The 22,616-nt window shown below is 42.4% G+C and overlaps 1 protein-coding gene across 1 annotated transcript in view; it reads right to left on the minus strand.

Annotated features, from left to right (window-relative positions):
- LOC126249643 (melanopsin-A) overlaps positions 1–22,616 on the minus strand; it is a 485,748-nt gene that overhangs the window by 341,982 nt on the left and 121,150 nt on the right. Inside the window, exons 4-5 of the mRNA XM_049951321.1 lie at positions 9,582–9,946; positions 9,107–9,501 (exon numbers count right to left, since the gene is read on the minus strand). Of these exons, the coding sequence (XP_049807278.1) occupies positions 9,107–9,496 (390 nt within the window). The 5' untranslated portion in view covers positions 9,497–9,501; positions 9,582–9,946. The remainder of the gene's footprint in view (positions 1–9,106; positions 9,502–9,581; positions 9,947–22,616) is intronic.

Consider the following 22,616-nt stretch of genomic DNA (forward strand, 5'->3'; position numbering starts at 1 on the left):
CAAGGCTGTCAATTCAACGAAGTACCTTGGTGTTAAAATTACGAACAACTTCAGTTGGAAAGACCACATAGATAATATTGTGGGGAAGGCGAGCCAAAGGTTGCGTTTCATTAGCAGGACACTTAGAAGATGCAACAAGTCCACTAAAGAGACAGCTTACATTACACTCGTTCGTCCTCTGTTAGAATATTGCTGCGCGGTGTGGGATCCTCACCAGGTGGGAGTGACGGAGGACATCGAAAGGGTGAAAAAAAGGGCAGCTCGTTTTGTATCATCTCGTAATAGGGGAGAGAGTGTGGCAGATATGATACGTGACGTTTTTCGTCGCAGCGATATCTATTTACGAAATTTCAGTCACCAACTTTCTCTTCCAAATGCGAAAATATTTTGTTGAGCCCAACCTACATAGGTAGGAATGATCATCAAAATAAAATAAATCAGAGCTCAAACAGAAAGGTTTAGGTGTTTGTTCTTCCCGCGCGCTTTTCGGGAGTGGAATGGTAGAGAGATAGTATGATTGTGGTTCGATGAACCCTCTGCCAAGCACTTAAATGTGAATTGCTGAGTAATCATGTAGATGTAGACAGCCTGTACCTTGGCTGGCCCGTTTCCCGAATTTCACTCTTGTAGACTTATTTGTGTGGTGAAGCTGAAAGACGCTGTCTACAAGGACATTCCAACTACACCCGATGATATGCAAGGACGTATTTGTGCAGCCTGTTCTGACGTCTTCGGTGAAATGCTAGCACATGTGCAGCAATCGTTCCATACCAGACACAGAGTGTGTACTGCCGCTGCCGATGGTCATTATGGACACATCCTGTGATGGTCAGTTGTGTTGTTACTGGTCAGAATCCACATAACTTGCGTATGCATTTGTGTTGTTATCTAGTGTGTGGGAACTTTTCAAAATATGATAACTCGTAAACGACTCTCACTAGAATCCTGCAACGAACACCACTTACATTCTAATTTACCCTAATTTTGGTCTGTTAATGCCAGTAGGCATTGTTCCATTTAAAAAAGTGTATGTTTATACAAAAATACTGGTTCTAAGGATTATAACAATTTGCTGATTGGCTAACAATACGAGCCCATGACTACCAATACATTCTGTGAAAATCGCACATCAATAGCATTTCCCATTTCCGTAACATTTGCGGTGTATGGTTTGTGTCATTCACCCTGTAAGCGTTTGACATTGTGTCAACTGTTGGGGGGCGATCTGAATTGTTATATTATTCTTAAAAAATCAGGTTTGCCAAAATTACCTGTAAATCTCTTTATTGATCAATGGTTTCGACAGATCTGTGCTGTCATCACCGGATCTTGTAACATATTAACACAAGTTAATGATCTTTGCAAACCTGAATAGCACGCTAGCTCAGTTGCTATTGTAAAGTTACGTGAACGAGTGTGGTAGAACATCAGTACAATTTGATTTGTGTTTTATATTTGTAATATTTTATGTTTGACTTACTGATGGTCCTTGGTACCTTTTACTGTCAAATGACGCAACATCACTTTGTGTTAACCATACTGCTTCGATGTTGTAGTGGTTAGCCCATCTACCTAGTGAGAGGGAGACCTGCGTTAAAGTCCCGGCTGCGGCACATATTTTAATTCGTTTCTCCAGATTCTATCATTCTGTTAAAATGTTACAAGATCAATGTTGACATCACAGGTCTGTCGAAACCTGTAATCAATAAAAAGTAATAAAAATGGAGCGGTAGACTGATAAAGTGAAGTACATGCGTGAGGCAGCTATAAAATTATAATGAACGCTTCTTTGATCATGTAACTTTATTTTTCAGGGTCGTAATAAAAACTTTATATACTGCCACCGGCACCCACAGATTAGGCGAGTTACCACGACATGTAAAGATACGACCAGTAGCTGCGCCCAGGACCTCATTTAATTATGTTGCGTCCCTCTGTTCCTTAATTATTTGTGCAGTAGATTATGTGTGCATCGTGGTTACACATACTGACAGAAATTCAAAATGTTATACTATGAACACCTTGACTAAACGCTATCATACTGATAATACAGTATTTACCAGCCGGCTGTACTTGAAATATGGCAGTGAAACTGGGTAGATATTCTAATGCACTATTGAGGAACCGATTAACACTGGGTTGAAATTAGTTCCAAGTTTGACCACCAGTTGCAAATCTGGTACTGTGAATGCAAGAAAGACGCACAGGATTGTTTCCATATGTAATGAAATAGGAACGGGACGTGACCAAAAATGGTCAAACAAGTGAGAAAGACATAGTGTTAAATTTATTATTAACCACCTCTTAAAAAATTTGTTCAATATGAGCACTGGAGACGTCGATGAGATGCTGTACAACGCCTCATTTTCACCAAATGGCCGAAATTGGAACTAATTTTTCTCCACCGTAATACGGTTCAGCATTAGCATATCTACCAAGTTTTGCTGTCATACCATAATTACAGCGCACACTGGACCTCTCTGAATAGCTGAACTTTAATTATGACCACCTGGTATAAACCTTTGGATTGGAATATGGCCATTAAAATGTAATCCTTATAAGAACGTGCTTTCACTAGAGAAAAAAAAGCCTTTCCTATAGATTAACAACGGCCTGAATGTTTGATGGCTGTTGGGTGTGTCTAACATTACTGGAAATTTTCAGTTGGAGACGGGTATATAGCAAGCGCAGAGCATGATCATGAGGATGAGCACGAACGTGAACAGAGCTTAACGCTATCTTTTGGATTTTGAAGTAGGTAGAATCACTAACACGATGGACGTGATAGCATCATACCAACGGATCGCACAGATAGCTTGTTTTAATACAGTGACTGCAGAATGAGTGGTGATGAAATGGCATCAGGACAACGATGTGACAAGAGAAGTATGAATGTCTCCTTCCAAAAGAACTACACCATTAGAAGATCTTAGCACTGTTCGAAGGACTGTGAGGTATAGACGGACAGCAATAGCCGAAATCCGGGCAGAGGACACTACAAACCATCGGGAAGAGATTACGGCAAGCCGGGTTGAGATATAAAATTTTAATGTGCCATTTAACGCTAACAATATTCCACAGACAGCAGAGACTTGCACAGTATAGAGTCGGCGTCTACTGGGACATCGAGTATCATTCTGTGGGTTTCGCCGATGAGACTCACTACTGTTTTGAGGCCGTCAGATCGACGCTAAAGTCCCCTTAAACGCCATGGGGAAAGGGTACAAGAAGCAGAGATTCTCGAGACCCATATATTTTCAACTCCTGGAATCATGGTTTGGGGAGCTGTTGGGTATGACTACACCACTGATTTGGTAATTTTTAAAGGGAGACTGAGTTATCACCGGTTTGTGTCAAGACTGCTAAAAGCTTCTGCCTTGAAGACTGTAAAGATCTCTGACGTATATAAGCAGACTGAAGCAACGAATGAAAATTTGTCCCACGGTCGGGATTGTTTGAGACTGATAGATGTTTATAGATGTCTGAAAGTTGAAAAGGTCTCTGCAACCATGTAGTTCCATTTGATTGTAACGATCCTTCACTGCCCTGCCCAGTTCCCTGAACCGTCACCCATAGAACATGTCTCAGATTCTTTCAGAAAACGAATGCTCTCACACCAGTCATCAGCCAAAAGTCTTCATTAAATCACACAATATGCGGATTAGGCATGACAAGAAATTTCTCAATATGACTTTTGGGGGCTGTTTATTCTATGCCACAACAAATGCGAGAGTGTATTGGTGTGCGTGGGACTCACATCTCATACTGATGATGTTGATGGGTTATCAGCTACGAACGGAATGACAGTTTAATCATTTAATACACGTAGTTTTATGAATATCTCTACAACGGTTGATAAATATTGGATGGTGCTCCATGGTGCTGCGCCGACCAAACATTTAGAATGGAAGTACATACAGTAGATAAGTCCCTGGCACTTAAAAGCTGTTTACAGACGACACCGTCAAATAACTGGATAACGTTTAGGAAATGCAACAAATCCACTAAAGAGACTCTTCAAATGGTTCAAATGGCTCTAAGCACTATGAGACTTAACATCTGAGGTCATCAGTCCGCTAGACATAGAAGTACTTAAACCTGACTAACCTAAGGACATCACACACATCCATGCCCGAGGCAGGATTCGAACCTGCGACCGTAGCAGCAGCGCGGTTCCGGACCGAAGCGCCTAGAACCGCTCGGCCACAGTGGCCGACAAAGAGACTGCCTCCACTACGCTTTTAGTAGGATAGGATTGACAGAGGACATCGAAAAAGTTCAAAGCAGGGCAGCTTGTTTTGTACTGTCATGAAATAGAGGAATTTGTCGTGAATGTGATACGCGAGTTGGAGTGTAAATTATTAAAACAAAGGCGTTTTATGATGTGCTGAGATCTCTTGACGAAATTTCAGTCTCCAGCTTTCTCCTCCGAAAGTGACACTTACAAACAGGCATAAATAACCATTGCAATAGAATAAGAGAAAACTGAGCTCGCACAAAGACAATTCAGTGTTCCCTTTTCCCGAGCGCTGTTCGAGAGTGGAACGGTAAAGCACTAGTGAGAAAGGGGTTGGATGAACTTTCTGCCAGTGCCTTAACTAAATTAGGAAGGAAGGGAGATTGGGTTTAACGTCCCGTCAACACCGATGTCATTACAGTCGGAGCACAAGCTCGGACTGTGTCAAGGATGGGTAAGGAAATCAGCTGTGCCATTTCAAAGGAACCATCCGCGGATTCGCACGAAGCGATTAAGGAAAATCACGGAAAACGTAAATCGTGTGTATGTAGAAATGTAGGAACAACATGAAATACAATGCGCGTAAATGAGAGTAAAGAGCCGATTTTTGATGCATTGCACCATCGCTAACCTATGTTTGGTAGCTATTACAACTGTCATACAACTAGAACATCTATTAGGAACGTTTTGTAGTGACACAACCACATAACAGTTGGTGGGCAGAAGACTCACAAACAAGTAAATGTAGTGAGAATTTAAGTAAGACACTTTAAAATCTCTCAGTTTGATGGCAGTTACTCTGTTTTCAAGTGAATGTAGCTGATTGTTAGTGCAAGTAGCTTCACTATTCGGCTTACCGAGAAAGATCGTATTAAAGTTTCCCGAATCCGAAACCAAGGCAACTAACGCATTCTTGTACGCTGGTGTACAACTCAGAGATAGTGACTTCAAATAATGGTGGCAGAAGGAAATTTCACCGCCAATATTTGGCCGATAAAGAGAGTAGAGGCAGTAACGTAAAGTTCGTCATTGCCAAATTCCGCGCAAGTGTCCTGTGTTAAATTACAAAGCTCGCCGTTACGCTCATGGAGAGAGGAAACACCGCTGACGAAGACCCGACCGTCGGACGACGTCGTTGAGATCGAGAGGTATACCCATTGTGCGGATAACAGTTTTCACCCTCTACCTCGTTTATTCTCACCACTGTTACCAACACCATCACCACTAAGAACACAAACACAACACTATATTACGCAGGCTCTCATCAGTCAGGTGTACTAATAGTGTTAGACTTATAGAAGAACGCTCACGTTTCAATATGAAAAGGTTCGCAATGGATTCAAATAAAGACAGAATTTCCGTTTAACGTCGCTTAACCCCTAGGTTATTTCCCAGCAGACAAAGTTATACGACAATTAGTCTATCTAATTACACCACCCCACCATAGAAAATTCCGAGGCTGTCACTGGAGTAGAACCCAGGATCTCCGTACCGGTAGCTCTCTTTTGTCAAAATAGTTCCTAAAATCATAGTCAGAGTATCAGAATAAATATTTCCCATACCATCAGACAACTGTCGTTAGAGTCACATGAACAGAAAAGTAAATGTAAAGAACAGAAAAGTAAATGAAAACAATAGTAAACCAGAGAAATAAGCTGTACAATGTATGAAAAACAAATGAGACACCATCAAAATTTAATTATAACATTTATAGGTTGAAGAGCGAAGAAACTCTTGTACCGTTGCTTAGAATAACAGTTTCAGATCTATGAGCAGAAACAAACACTGAATTTTCTTATGTATTAATTCAACTCGTTTATCGAGTTTCACGTACCAGGGAAAAACTGACAAGGGGTATAGCTGGTGAAATACTTTGAATAAGACAGCCTAAATATGAGTTAAAAAAAAGAGTGTAAAAGCTATTATTCTAATGTAGCAATAAAATACTAATATATTTTAAAACAAAAGAATACATAAAGTGAAAAGTGTAGGAAGGAAGGTGCACAGATAACATAAATTACTTTAAAACTGTTAAAACTGGCCACAAGTAAGCTGAAAATTATAACTAAATAATTACTTTATGAATTTTCTCTCTGCATTTACATGTGATTTTTCATATTTATCCATGTGTTTTCCTGCAACATATAATAATATGTTTGATGGTAACGGCCTCGCTTCAGCCTGGAACCGCGCGACCGCTACGGTCGCAGGTTCGAATCCTACCTCGTGCATGGCTGTGTGTGATGTCCTTAGGTTAGTTAGGTTTAAGTAGATCTAAGTTCTAGAGGACTGATGACCTCAGATGTTAAGTCCCATAGTGCTCAGAGCCAATTGAATCATTTGGTAACGGCTCCAAAATGAAGAACGGTACTCAAGAATCAGTGATTAGAGAGTTTTGTAATCGATCTCGTTGTAGTTGAATAATATATCATTGTTTTTCGTTTTAAGTCAGATAATCAGTCTTTGTATTAAGCACTAATCACCTGTAGGTCTTCCTGCATTTGGTGGACCTTTCTGGCCTACTACCAGGCAATTTTATACGTAAAAGGCTTTAGCATTGCTGTTATTTTATATACAAATTCGTTGTTTTAGTATAATTTTTTGTGTGAAATCACGCACACAAATCTCAGAGTAGCGCATGAATGTTGGTGCAGTGGACTGCTTGTCCACCACTGGTGCTTCAATCAATTTCTAGAACATTTCCCTCGGTCTTAATACAATGTTTTAAGTCGTAAAGCAGTCGCACATTAATAAACTACATATGTCCTTCAGTAAGTCAAGCAGTTTCGTTACTTTTGGGTGCAGGTCGCGCTTATATTGTGAACGGACATGTATCATGGATATTGTTCAATATTTTTGCTAATTTCTTCTTTTAGGCACCATATTAAGGTAATAAACTTGCTCATTTTTCAGTCATCTATATTGCCAGAAAAAAATGGAACACCCTCAAGCACAAGGTGATTTTATCGACAAGTGAGGTGAAAGGTAGTTCGTCGTTGTAGGAGTATATATTAAGGAATTCAGATCGAATGAAACACACAGATAACGGAAAAGGATGCCCAGACAGTAGCATCAATATGCAGTGTACTCTGTTTGGCGGCAACACGCCCGTGTACTTTCGCATTCAGACCATCATAAAGGTTGTGAATAAATAAAATGTCTTGTGACTAGGGCCTCCCATCGGGTAGACCGTTCGACGGGTGCAAGCCTTTCGATTTGACGCCACTTCGGCGACTTGCGCGTCGATAGGAATGAAATGATGATGATTAGGACACACAACACCCAGTCCCTGAGCGGAGAAAATCTACGACCCAGCCGGGAATCGAACCCGAGCCCATAGGACTGACATTCTGTCGCGCTGACCACTCAGCTAGCGGGGGCGGACAGGTTGTGAATGGCACCCTGCGATGGATCGTCCCATGTATCTTCCGTCTTTTGTGTCAACTGAGGCCGAGTAATTTCCCAATTCAATGTGTCCCTTAAACGTCCAGTTGTCGAGAGATCTGGTGATCTTGCTGGCCAGGGCAGTTGTGGACGACGAAGAGAACGTTGCGTCGCTGCAGCCATATGTGGATGTGCACTGGACTGCTGAAAAGGCATGCCATCTTCCTGTCGAAAAAATGTAGAACGGTGGTAGCAGCCTGTTCAGTGTAGCGGACACTGCTCTGCCTACTCTACCCAGCAGAAACACCAGATATGATCGTAAGTTGTAACTGAATGGCCTCCAACACCATGAAGTCTGGGATAGGAGGTGAAAGCACTCTGGAGTAGGCATCTCACCCGTTCTACGTTACACGCATGCAGGCAGAAACTACTCTCATCACTGAAGAACACAGAGCGCCATTCCACTCTCCACTTGACTGTTTTACGACACCAGAGTAGCCACGCCTGGCGGTGTCATGGTGTCAGTAGTAGCCTGCCCCGAGGCACACGTCATCTTAACCCTGCTGCCAGCAGGAGCTTCCCAGTCATCCCTGATTCGCTGAGATTTCGTCGGTAGATGATGTTCGGTTGGCCAACGTCGATCTTGACGTGTGTCTGTACTATGCAGACGTCCATAACATGGTCTACAGGTATGAGAATGTTCTACAGACTTCTGTTGAAAGCAGCGACACACCGCCGATACATTGTGCTCAACACGTGTAGCAATCTGTCGGTATGTCCATCCAACTTTCCGCAGGCACGCAGTGCGACACCGTTCAATTGACTGAAGCTGTCCAATAGGTGTACATACTCGTTGGTGGGCCATGGTTGAACCCTAGAATGAATGTTGCTAACACTGTTTATATCTAAACTCAGCACAGTTACTGCCTGCAGAGTCAGAACAGAGGGTGCACGGACAGTCCTCTGAGCGCCATCTGATCGCCGATGACTGTGAAAAATAAATCACTTACAACCTCTGCGTATGCGCATATTATACCGTGGTGTCACTGAACACAGTTCTGGAGATTGTTGCATTTTTTCGCGGTTGTGTGTTTCTGCAAACAGAAAATGAAAGACCAATAGCACTGGTATCGTACGCAAACTATCAGAAGATTTAAATGAATGTGGCGATGATTCTGGAATATAGAAGCTTTGTAATGAACTTAAAATTAGCAACTTTTACTGTAAATGTTGGGCTTGTTATTAATTTAGGAAAACCCGAGGAAGGGAGTAGTAGTTTTATTTCAAGATAGACTATTAGAACACTTCATGTCCACGCAGCTCAGTAATATCACGAAGTACCTCAACGTTTGAAATCTTAATATACGTAGTAGAGGAAAAGTTGGTGTGCCTATAATTTTGAATTCCTGAATGGACAGTCGCTTCTGGACTCCCTAATCTGATGCGGAAGCAATTAGTTTGGAAAGGAGCTGGAAGAGATGGTACCTGGACGCAGCTGACTAGCTGACACAGCAGCAGGCCGAAGGGCCAGTGCTGCAAGATGAGCACCGGCAGCGCGACGAAGGGAATGCACACGAGCGTAAGCAGCAGGTCGCCCAGCGCGAGGTTCAGCAGCAGCAGGTTGGTCACTGTGCGCATTGCTCTGTTCCCCGTGATGGTGTACACGACGAGCCCGTTGCCCACCACCGACCCCAGCATTATGACGCCGTACAACACGACAACGAGCGCCACAAACGGTGTCGACGACAGTGCTGCGGACCCTGGCATTTCACACATGTTCGTCGTGGAATTGGTCAAGCTGTCATCGTCCGCCGTGACTGTCTCCGTGTCGTAATAATCCACGTCTGAGCTCGCCATCTTGTAAGAGTTGTCCATGGGTACTGTTACAGGTGTATATAAACGTGTATAAATAAATATTGCTACTTACAGAAGAAATAGAATTACTGAAGTCGAAACTCACTGTTTTTCTTTCTCGAGAAGTATTGTGAAACGGTGTCCGTTCACGATTCAGATCGGTGACTGTTCACAGTGAAGACTCTCGCAGGACCTCAGTTATGACGAAAGCATGCATCTCGTACGTCTGACATTGTTCGTGTACACCTGACTCTTCAGGATTCCAACAAACGGGACAGATGTTGTCAGTAGTATTCCTCTCTTCCGTATGAGTATACCTCGATTCAGGGGAGTCCTCTGTTTCGTTCTGTTGACTTCTTAGCCTATTTATCCAAGCGATGAAGTACGCACAAAAGCACATTTGTATGGGAGATGGTTCTTAAATCTTCTTAATTTTTCCTACACACCTCGCGATAACAGATCTGGATGATTCTGAAAAAGAAAGAAAAGAAACCATTACTATCATTATTGAACCTGCATAAAGCATTATTCCTGCAAGAAAAAACAAGACTAGTCATAACCAGATTATTGATACGATGTGAAAAGTATGTAAGCCAAAAGCAAATTATTGTTAACTAAAAAAATATAGAGAACCGTCTGACGGCAGCATTTAATGAGGGATTGTGTAATCTGTTTCTGTGTAGCTGTTAGTTCATTTACGTATTATGTATTTCAAACGGATGTGATACATCATTTTAGTTTTTTTTAATTGGACTAGAATTCTACTTAAAACTGTGCAATATGATTAGTTTTTGAGATTTTCGTTGTTTAATGCTTATCCTTCTCTTGTTCACAACTATTTCTCGCACACAAGCTGTGTTGTACAGTCAGTGCAGAATAGTCTGACGTCGTAAGTGCTATTAATGGAAAGAGAAAATCGAGATGCGGCTCAGTTATTATGGAATTTGTAATGACTCTATAGCGGGGATGGCTCAGTAAGAGAGCTGATTGGCAGCCATTCTGTGTGAAGGTTCAAAATTCTCCATTGTGGGCTTCAGGTTTTCCTTGGAAATGCAGTAGCCTGGAGAGTGCTGATTGTTAAAGAGAAATGCAAAAATGTGACTAAATCGAATCAGAGTCATAAAATTTTATGATTCCATGAACTATCATATCCAGCATGACATTATTAATAATACACGAGAAATATTTGATTCCAGAAGGGGAGATCCAGGTCATTACACATGATACCGTAATGAAATATTTGAGAGGTATTAAAAACGATGAGTCTCTGATAATGAAAGAATTCGCCCAGCTCTAAAATATTTCGTAACAAAAGTTTGTACTTATGAAATTACAGGTACAACCTGGCTAACCATAGTGAAACAAATCCCTGGAAGAGGTCCGCTGGGTATAAATGGAAAAGTGAGAGCTTTTGTTATGTACTTCACAATTTTCACTACAGGCGTCATGATTTTTTTTTTTTTTTTTCTGGGATCTACTAATGGAAAAAGTCCGTTCCAGATTTGTGTCGCAGAGTCCGAACACTTTTGATAGAGAAGCATTTGGTACAGAACATTACGATAAGGACTTCGATGGGAGGTACGGATAATGGGAAAATGTAGCCAATACGGTTGCTGTCGAAAAATAATTCAGGACGCAACAGTTGCAGCAGGACGTCTACGGTGTGCAGTGATTTCACCTGCAAGCATCAATAATGTAGCCTGCCATGTTCAGAAAGTACGTCACAAAGCCAGACAGATTCATATAACATGGTTGAGTGGTACTCATTTATTTGAATAATTTCGCCAATATAATTAAAAGTTGTTTCGCATAACACATGCGAAATGAAACTTTATTTTTCCTCACTGGACCACAGCCCAGACTATCAAACGTCTCCACAAACTAGTTCTGGTACGTGCACATTCAAAATGATATCTGGCGCATGTAATCACAATTTTATATTTTATTGCCGTTGCTGAAATAAAATGCACATTTTTAAATAATTAGGCGAAATAAAAATGGTGAGCAACAATGTACCAACGACTGATTCATTGTTACAGCGCATAAGGACAGGCTTCTAAACTTCCTGTGACTATTCTGATTAAGGATTTACTTGACTTCCGCAAATCATTTCACACTAAAACTTGAAAGTTTCTTTCAAGAAGGTTATGACAGAATTCCTGTCCCATCTCAGCCCGATTCAGACAATGCTCCGTCTCTAATGACCTCAATGTGGATGAAACGTTAATCATTAATATTCACTCCATTCTTAATCAGCATCTGTGTTAAAAGTGACGTTAACATCCTATGATTTCGTGTCAGGGAGACGTAAGACGTGTAGTGTTGGCATACTTAACTCCATACTGGAAAATATGACAACACGAACAACGCTTAAGGGAATTAAAATAAAGTTTATAGCATAATGGATGGGCTTTTTAATGTTGCACTGAAAGAAAAATTTTTCTCATATTTGTAACATAAAAATTATTAAAAAGTACCACAGTTTTCTTTTCTGGTCCCGTCTGTGCACTTTGAATATCCCGAAATATGTCTACATCTGAGAGCGATCAGCATGCTCGCGAAATCAGTTTTTGACGTCGTCTCGTCTGGTAAGGCTCTGTTGATGCACTTTGTCTGTAACGCGTGGTGGTCGGGTCACTGGCCCACCTGGCCGAAGAGGAAAATATCATATAAGGCAAGCCTGGCTACCCAGAAAATTTTTTTCTGAACATTCATCTTACTGCTTTGACATTAGGAACGTGTTGCTAGCGGAACGTCTTGTAGCAACTCTGTCAGTGCAATATTTCGACAAATTTTGCGGTACCGCTCATCATTTAACAGTGAATTAAAACTCGTACAACATCGTGGATGCGTCAACACCAAGTATTTAGGCAGCAGTCGTGATGACTACCTTGCTGATATAATCAGCGAAGATTTTCTTCTGGCAAATAGTAAGTATTGTGGTTCATCTCACCATTAGATCTGAAAGTGGCTTCATAAATCCACAGTTGGCAGTAGTAAAGCCCAATTTTTGATTCAGAAACCAGGTACAGAAGACGATTCTTGTGTGGTAACCATTATAGCTTAATTTCCGACAAATATTCATGTGATTTGGCCGCAAACAACTATGACGTAGAATTCTGCAGACTGTACTTCTACTCAATCTAGAATTCCATGCAATCCTTCGTGTAGAAATATGTAGTTCAAGATTTATTGCGATGAGACTTATTTCTCATTTTTTACTATTGAGGGACGGTTTCACATGGCCATTGTTGCGAATCAGTGGTTGCAATCACTGGAAAACATGTTGCGATCGGCGTGGATGGTCCTGATACCTCTCCGCATAAACCCGCTCTGCTTTTAAATAATTATGATGACATTCTCATAGTATCATAAGCATATAAAATGCCTGTTCGTTAGAATATACTGTTACTAAACGAATGACAAACACAATTAAGGTCATTGCACAAACGTTTGGCAATGCACCGCCAAAAGACCTCTTGTCTTGGATTGTGTGGCGTGACCACTTTTTTTTTTTTTTTTGACGATGTCACTGAAACACCCAAAATAAAAAAAAAAGCTTTCTAGAGCCTAGACTGTAAATTTTAAGTCTTGAGAACTCTTCTGAATGGCACAAATTTTTTCCCGTATTTCCACTTGAACTTCTTAATCTGAGTTCAATTTCTCCATTTTTCAGTAGCTTTCAACCAGTGTGAGGTTTACTGTTCTATTGACCCTTACTCGTTCGGCTTGCTAAATCACGTTTTACCGTACAATCCGGTCAGGTGAATCGTTTCCGAGATAAGTGCCAATACGAATGGTATGAAGCCCCCCTGAATTCGTACACACGCACGGTGTATCTAGTGCCAGTGAGCGTGCTGTCCGTGTATAGAATGGGGAAGGTGCGTGATCTATCTGAGTTTGACCGACGGCAGATTGTGATGGCCTGGAAGCTCGGCACTCGCATTTCGGAAACTGAACGACATGTCGGGTGTTCGAGGGGTGCTGTGGCAAGTGTCTTCAACATGTGGCGAAACCAAGGTGAAAACATGTCCAGACGTCGTGGTGTTGGGCGGCCACCCCTCATTACAGATGTCGGACGTCGTACCATGGGCAGACTGGTAAAACAGGACAGGCGGCAAACTGTGGCGGAACTAACATCAGACTTCAATGCTGAACAGTGTATAAGTTTGTCGGAACACACAGCCCATCTTAACGATGGGCCTCCGTAGCCGACGGCCCATGCATGGGCCACGACATCGGCAACTATGACTGAAATGGGCACTTTGACATCGGCACTGCACGTTGGCGCACTGGCAGAGCGTTGGATGGTCTGCTGAATCCTGATACCTTCTTCATCATGCCGATGGGAGGGCGCGAATCCGTCGTCCTCCAGGGAGACGTCTTCTTTAAACTTGTAATGTGCGACGGAGTCAAGCTGGCGGCGGCTCCATTATGCTCTGGGGAACATTCACGTGTTAATCCATGGGTCCAGAGGAGCTCGTGTAAGGTACCATGACGGCCAAGGGATATCGTACACTGGTTGCAGACCACGTAGACCCGCTCATGACGATAATGTTTCTCAATGGCCGTGTAATTTTTCAACTAGATAATGCGCCACGTCACAAGGCCAGGAGAGTGTTAGAGTGTTTCTAGGAACACAGTTCTAATTGATGTGCTGGCCCCCAACTCGCCAGATCTGATCCCGATAGACCACATCTGGGATGTGACTGAACACGGCGTCAGAGCTCATCGCCCCATCCCCGGAATTTACGGGAATTAAGTGGCTTGTGTGGGCAGATGTGATGCCACGATGCATCGCCGCTGTTACCTGTGCCAAAGGTGAACATACAAGCTATTAGGTAGGTGGTCACAACGTTCTCGCTGACCAATGTATACCTGAAACTGAGGGAAAAATAGGCCGAAAAATAAAGAAGACAACATGTATAAACTATATCAAGTTTGCTATGATGGCTTGTTTAAACCAGAGCTTCATCCGTTTGTATTTCATTACAAAAATTGTGTTAAAGGGCAAAAATAATTTGTTGGCATCGTTTGTTTGCTAATTCTGACAAAAGCAATAGAACTGAATTTAAACGGGTAAACAAGACACAGAGTTTGAGTATGAGGTATATCTAGAACTGCCGAACTTCATAATGACCTCAACACTGTTACGTTATTCTAGATTGTTGACTGTGAACATCCTAAAGAATGACTGGTATATCCTAAATAATGGCAGGTATAATTCTCAAATAGATGTTCAAGGGTGCATATCTACACGTATCACAGACTCATAGATTGTGGGATTTGTAGGAATGTGGCAAAGCCGGCCGCTGTGACCGAGCGGTACTAGGCGCTTCAGTGCGGAACCGCGCTGCTGCTGCGGTCGCAGGTTCGAATCCTGCCTTGGGCATGGATGTGTGTGATGTCCATAGGTTGGTTAGGTTTAAGTAGTTCTAAGTCTAGGGGACTGATGATCTCAGATGTTAAGTCCCATAGTTGGTTGGTTGGTTTTGGGGAAGGAGACCAGACAGCGTGGTCATCGGTCTCATCGGATTAGGGAAGGATGGGGAAGGAAGTCGGCCGTGCCCTTTCAGAGGAACCATCCCGGCATTTGCCTGGAGTGATTTAGGGAAATCACGGAAAACCGAAATCAGGATGGCCGGACGCGGGATTGAACCGTCGTCCTTCCGAATGCGAGTCCAGTGTCTTACCACTGCGCCACCTCGCTCGGTAGTCCCATAGTGCTTAGAGCCATGTAGGAATGTGGTATAAACAGTACACTCTTTCCTTAGTGCTGGGACTTTACCGAAACGAACCTATGTAAATGATTCAGCCGGCAACCTCGAAGATTTTGGATGCCTCTTGTACTGAGACCAACACAGAATGTTCAGAGTGCTGCCTCGTCTGAGAATTTCGTTGTTGGTGGGTCACTAAGTAGTAATGTTAATTAATCAAATGTGGAAGGGGAGGAGGTGGAATCAGTAAGAAGCAGAATTTATGAAAAAAAAAACACGTTTCCTGTTTGTATAAAGGATGTAACGTTATTTATTTTTATTAATGCTAAGGAATATCCTGTCAAGGCAGATCATGTTTAATAGCAATTTCTTTCTTGCGGAGACCGAGTCAGCTCACGAAAGGACTGACATACCACCTACGTTTGAGAGAAAAATAACATTTGATAGGTCTGATTCAGTTGTTGCAGGTGGGATGCGAACTAGAGTTCTTGACCCTAAAGAATTAGGCACATCCAAACGTGATGTTTGTCTTATACGAGGCGTATTCCAAAACTGAGGTCCGGTGACCAGTATTTAACTGATGGTAGGCCTGAATGAAGTTTCACGCGTGCAGCGCTGCCTACCGACAGCATTGTTGATTTGATTCAGTAGTCGTTTGGCAGTCGGTGAGTGCAGATCGCAATGGTGGATCCCGCCATTTGTGAAGTGCGCGGTGTGCTGGCAAAAGGGTCTTCTGCCGCCGAAATCCATCGTGAATTATGCATAGTGTCTGGACGTGAAATAATGAGTGACAAACATGTTCGAAAAGTTCGAAAATGGTGTCGAGAATTTCAAAATGGCCTCGAAAATGTTTGCGATGGACAGTGGAGTGGCAGGTCCAGTATTCGGAGCGACGACATCGTTGATCAAGTGAACCAAAAACTTTGAAGTGATCGGCGACTGATGGTTAGTGGTCTGGCTGACAAATACTAAAATGTTGCTCGAACCTCAATTTACAGGAATGCATCGAACATCTTGGATATTACTAACTGTGTGCGAAGTGGGATCCAAAAATGCTCACCGATCAGCACAAAGAGCAAAGAATGCGTATTACACGACAGTTTTTGGAGGGCTTTAGAAAAGATGGAGATGATTTTCTTCTCACGTTGTTACAGGCAACGAGATGTGGATGTCGTACACCAACACAGAATCGAAAGAACAGTCAATGCAGAGGCGTCATTCAAGTTCATCCACATCAAAAAACTTTAAGCAGTCTCCGATCTCGAATCAAAAAATGATGGCTACAGTTTTTTTTTGTGGACGAAAAGGGTGTCCTTTTTATTGATTTCAACGACGTGGTTCAACAAGTAGAGGTGACGTATGACGTATACTGTGAAATGCTAACCAAACTGAGACGTGCAACCCAAAATGAACACCACGGGAACCCGTTGTCTGGCATAATCCTCCTTCGCGACAACGTTCACCATCATACTGCTGCCGAAACCAAGGAGAAAACTCACGATTTCCGTTGACAACTTTCTGAGCACCATCCATACAGTCCCGACCTTACACCAAGTGACTGTTTCCTCTTCGTGCATTTGAAAATGTGGCTGGGTGCACAGCGATTTCAAAACGATGATGAACCCGAGACTGGCGGTACCAACTTGTTTAGTTTCTAGGCTGCAGACTTCTATGCAGAGTTGTTAAAGAAACTGCTGCAGCACTACAGAAAGTATATAGATATGAACGGCGATTATGGTTCAAATGGCTCTGAGCACTATGGGACTCAACTGCTGAGGTCATTAGTCCCCTAGAACTTAGAACTACTTAAACCTAACTAACCTAAGGACATCACAAACATCCATGCCCGAGGCAGGATTCGAACCTGCGACCGTAGCGGTCTTGCGGTTCCAGACTGCAGCGCCTTTAACCGCACGGCCACTTCGGCCGGCCCGATTATGTGGAAAAGTGAAATAGATGTATACTAAAATATTTATTGTCAACAAAAACATTTTCTCATTAGCTTATTTTTTATGACCTAACGGAACTTTGTTTTGGAATTCACCTCGTAATACGCGTGTGCAAACCATTTAATACCTAGAAAGAGCGAAATTTTCTCGTTGACGTAACCAAAACGAAGAAAAAACCGTATATCGTTACACGGAAAAATGTGATATAATGTGGGATTTGTAAGGTAACTAATATTTAGTTGTTACGAAATTTGGATCGTGTAAGTAAAGTAAGTGTCGGCTCTTAGAATGTAGTTACTGCCTCAAACGAGTAAACATTGTTACCCAGACATGTTGAGTCCGCAGCTCGTGGTCGTGCGGTAGCGTTCTCGCTTCCCACGCCCGAGTTCCCTGGTTCGATTCCCGGCGGGGTCAGGGATTTTCTCTGCCTCGTGATGACTGGGTGTTGTGTGATGTCCTTAGGTTAGTTAGGTTTAAGTAGTTCTAAGTACTAGGGGACTGATGACGATAGATGTTAAGTCCCATAGTGCTCAGAGCCATTTGAACCAGACATGTTGACATGTAAGTAGATAAAATCTTATATTTTATTTTCCTGTGCTGTGTGTATCTCAACTAAGGCTTTCTCCTGGAATTACGTATTCTGTACACCTCTGACGTGTTCACATTATGCTCTATCTATTTGGTGCGAAATGAAACCGTTTTAGGATTCAGGAATCCACGTTGCGATCCTGATGGAGTTGCATTTCCACTGCCTACTGTGTGCTAAGGAAAAGCAGCTACAGTAGAATTTTGGAGCGTCAAAAGACCTAGGCTAGGAAGGCAATTGATTTCTTACAGATAAAAGGATACCGCCGAGTGATCAAAGAAGCTGGGAACACTGGACTTTTTCAAAGGAATTGGACTTCGATTCTCTGTTAAGTCTCTCAGAACTTGTTTGTTTGAAGGAACAGGCTTTAAAGCAGTTTTTAAACCCCAGAATTTAAATAATGTCTTCAAACAAATCTTGAATTATAGTTCAGACGAGATATATTCCACGATTCTTGTCTGACATGATTTTCTTGCTATTATTCGTGGATTCTTTCACTACTTTCAGAAGACATCAAGAAAAATACAGCTCTATAAATTAGAGGTAGGAGGGTCTGTATACGATGACGGCATGCTGTTTCTGATATTTGTTCGAGTAGTGTCTTCATTATCACTTCTGCTGTTTACTACTTGTGCCTGCTGAGGAAATGAGTCGTTTACGTCCGATTGTAAAATTCAAATAAACAAACATCTAATGCGTTAGCAGAGTGTCGAATGAATTACAGGAATATTATCGTAATGGCAAAGCTGGGCGATGTTTACTCCTCACTTCTTCTGCGATTTATCATGTGAGACACATCGTTCCAACAAACGCTAACCCCGAATTGAGGCTAAAATAAGCTGCTAAAATAAGCGAACGTTTGATTCCGTTTATATTTTGGTTAGGTCTTCTAGGGCGGGAGAGATATACCACATTCATTCAAACTCAAAAACTCGCATTTATAAGCTGAATTTGTACCATAGTTTCTCGTAACAGAGTATTAGTGCTGAATGACACTTCAATTTTGTTGTTAGTACCTGACCACCGAAATTAATTGAAATGTATTGCAGTAATTGGGCGGAAAACGTTAATTAACTTGATCTTTTGTGATGTAGGCACAGGGCCATTGCATTTTATGCGAAATGTATAGGCCAACTGAGCAACAAGTCAAATGTGCCATGTTTTTATTTGGAATCCATCGCTACATTAATTTCCATCAGGCCATGAAAAATGTTGTAATATACGCCCTGACATGATATGTCGATTCTGTTTTGTCTAACGCCTTCTCTTGATACGAAGCGAGTCACTCAATTCCCTTTACGAAGATATTGTGAATAATGTGAATAATTACATGTAACTCGCTACTTCTTATTGGGTTACTAATTTGTATATTTATATTATTTTTATAACTCTTTTGCCAACAAGCACAGTTACTTATTCGCACAAGGAAATTCCCGAGCAGTAGTACTACAATGTGACCTCCCAAAAAATAGAGTACCTCGTGGATATTAAGAAACAGCTAGACAGATCTCACAGAGAGGTACGATTAAGACATTGTACGCGTATTCAGTGCAGAGTAGCTACGACAGTCCATCTCCCAGCCATCATCACTAGAACAAACATGATAAACCTGACACAGCTTCGTTGCATTGTCCAGAAAAACCATTAGATGTGTTGCCGATCCAGAAACAAACCTATTTAAATGACCTCTTGAAGCCAAATCTCCTACACTCATCCAGTGAGTTTATAGGTTCACAGAAGAGATGTATTACACCTGAGCAAATGTTTCAGCATGTGCAACAATATCTCTCTAAACAGCTCAGTAATATTACGACCTTCTGGTAAAGTAGTGCTTCTGATTATGCTTTGTATAACCTGCATCCACCTCCAGCAGAAAACCTCCCATCCCTTTGAAATCCCAATTCATGTGGACTAAGTGACCCGTAGCGGAAAATTTCATTCCTTTATTTATCCTGGTCTGATTAGAGCCATCAGGTCCTCTCTTACTTCAGACCAATGTTTCACACATACAATATATATTACATCATAGTTACCTACGAAAATAATAACCTAGTAATAATAACAATGATGATAATAATAATAATACTGTCTATAACTGCGACATTTATAACAATAATGATAGTGGCAGTTAAGAGAAGAATTTATAGGTCTACAGAACAGATGTTTCCTGATATCACGAATACTGCGAGAAGGACAGTACATCGCTAAGAGTACTCGGAAAAGAGGAAGATGATGTTGGAAAGAGTGATGTAGACGGGCAACGAGTGCGTGCAGGGACAATGGTAACTTTATTGTTACTTTAATACATGTTATTATCTGTCTTTTGAAGCTGAAGATGTTATTTAGTTCTCGAATATCAAGCAGGAGGTCGTCTGCGAGTGGGATTCGTGCTACTGTGATGGACTTCGAGAAAGTGGCTGAACGATGGAGCGTGACAGAAAAGATTTTGCTCTGACGGGTATGAGTGTATCTGCCGTGTGCTAAGATCGAGGAGAGATATGAGGGACAATGTTCATTGATAAGACAGTAAAGATGATGTGTTGGTGAATGTGCCAACACCTTGTAGATAGAGGAGGCCGAAATGCACGCTATCTAACGCAGACGGGCGTGAATTCTGGAACAGGATAAGTAGTGAATTCTAATAAGAAAAGTATGCAGCTCCTCTAATACTTAACTTTTATTTATCCTTGTTGTGAATACAGCATTCTTGATGAGACATTTCATACGATAACTATCAAACTATGTAAGGCTAATGGCGCCTTGCTAAGTCGTAGCCATTAACTTAGCTGAAGGCTATTCTGTCTCTCGGCAAATGAGAGCAAAGGCTTCGTCCGTATAGGCGCTAGCAACGTCGTCGTACAACTGGGGCTCAGTTCTAGTACGTCTCTCGAGACCTGCCGTGTGGTGGCGCTCGGTCTGCGATCACACAGTGGCGACACGCGGGTCCGACATGTACTAATGGACCGCGGCCGATTTAAGCTACCACCTAGCAAGTGTGGTGTCTGGCAGTGACACCACAAAAGAAGACAGAGAGCCGGCCGGAGTGGCCGAGCAGTTCTAGGCTCTACAGTCTGGAACCGCGTGACCTCTACGGTCGCAGGTTCGAATCCTGCCTTGGGCATGGATGTGTGTGATGTCCTTAGGTTAGTTAGGTTTAAGTAGTTCTAAGTTCTAGGGGACTGATGACCTCAGAAGTTAAGTCCCACAGTGCTCAGAGCCATTTGAACCATTTTTGAAAGAAGACAGAAGCTCTGCGCTTGTCTGCACAAAGCCAGGATAGCTGTGCATATGGTGGTGAAATGTTATCAAAGAGTTGAACATCAGAGATATAATGAACACAGGCATTCATACCTAGTTACAGGCGCCGTGAGCTTTCCTGAGAAAGGTCTTGCAGGATAACATCGCTGCAATCAATAATTGGAAGTATAAATGTTTGTGCAAGATTCTTTTGCAGGCAAAGAGGGTTTGGTTAATTAAATAAGAATGAAATAAGAAACTGCCTGGTAAACAAGGAGGGCTACCAAGCATGACGAACAACTGAGCGGAACTATTTTCTGTTACATGTTTTGGTAACGGAATTCTCTGAAAAATAAGAGTTTTGGTAATCTTATTGTACTAATGAGTTGTGCAGAATAACGTAGGTTAATCGAACCGTGTGATTTATGCTGCATTGGAGTAAGAGGGACAGCAGAAAGCTTGTATTGATTTTGTATTATTAAGTCAATTTGTAGATCATGTGTTCAGACGTTTTTGACCGGATGTGTAAACAAATACAACCACAGGGACCGAATTACTTCGGAGAAGGAGGAGTGTTGAGCCACGCCCTACTCTAGAGCACTGAACAGCTTGGTGCCAATGCTTTTAAACGATTTTATAGGAGAGTAGTGCCGTCATTGTGCTGAAATGTGGTATGGCACCTGTGGCAGGGATTTTCCTTATGGGGAATTCGGCCTTCTGGAGCAGATCTTTTTATTTGATGTCACATCGGCTACTTCCGCGTTGATGTTGATGAAATGAGGTTGAGGACAACACACACAACCACCCTCGAGCGGAGAAAATCTCTAAGCCTCCAGGGAATCAAACCCGGAACACCGTAATCGAAAGTCTGCAACGCTAACCACACGAACACGAGCTGCTGATGTCATTGTGGTGACCATGCACTATGAAGTAAGAAGATGTATTCAGAGCGCAAGAGTGCAGATTTCAAGGAAGCTAGCAAAACAGAAGTAGCCAGCCAGCGCCTCTGAAAGCTGAAGTTGGGCAATACTACAGCTCTAACTAGACTTCTTCACGAGCTGAATGACAAGAAGAGCAGAACGAATGAAGACATCGCCACCCAGTGGCTACATCCGGCTGCTATGGCCTGTTGTTTCTTCTTCCAGGTTGGAGGTGCTGCTATTGAAGAAGTACCCTGGCTAGCAGCCTCTCGCAAATATCTCCCCCCACCCCCTTCATCAAATCAGTGTTTCATCCTGAGACGTACTTGGATGTTCTTAGATGCTCACTGAAGTTCTCTTTGCATGATCAAGCCGATGTGACTATGTTATGCCGGCCACGGCTCTCTTTGAGGCGGCGAGTACTTCAGTGCAAGATAAGTATCCAGTAATATATCAAGGACTTTGTCTCCCTCCAGTAGTGGCAGGAATCCACCTGTGCTGTGAACTGTAAGCAGACGACTTAGTGGCTTTGCCTAGATGGGTTCCCTTGAAGTGAGTACTTCCTGCTCTAGTGGACTGCCTGTTAGTGTCTGGGCTGGGCGCAGCCCGGTCTCTCTGTCATTGTACATCAACTCTGAATCATCGCCCGTCATTCTGGTGGCTACAGTGTGAGTACCAGCGTCCCATGTGCTGTATTCCGTAGCCAGAGGCGAGTCAACAGCCTGGATAGGG

This window comes from Schistocerca nitens, chromosome 3 (genome assembly GCF_023898315.1).
Source record: "Schistocerca nitens isolate TAMUIC-IGC-003100 chromosome 3, iqSchNite1.1, whole genome shotgun sequence".
Classification (NCBI taxonomy): domain Eukaryota; kingdom Metazoa; phylum Arthropoda; class Insecta; order Orthoptera; family Acrididae; genus Schistocerca; species Schistocerca nitens.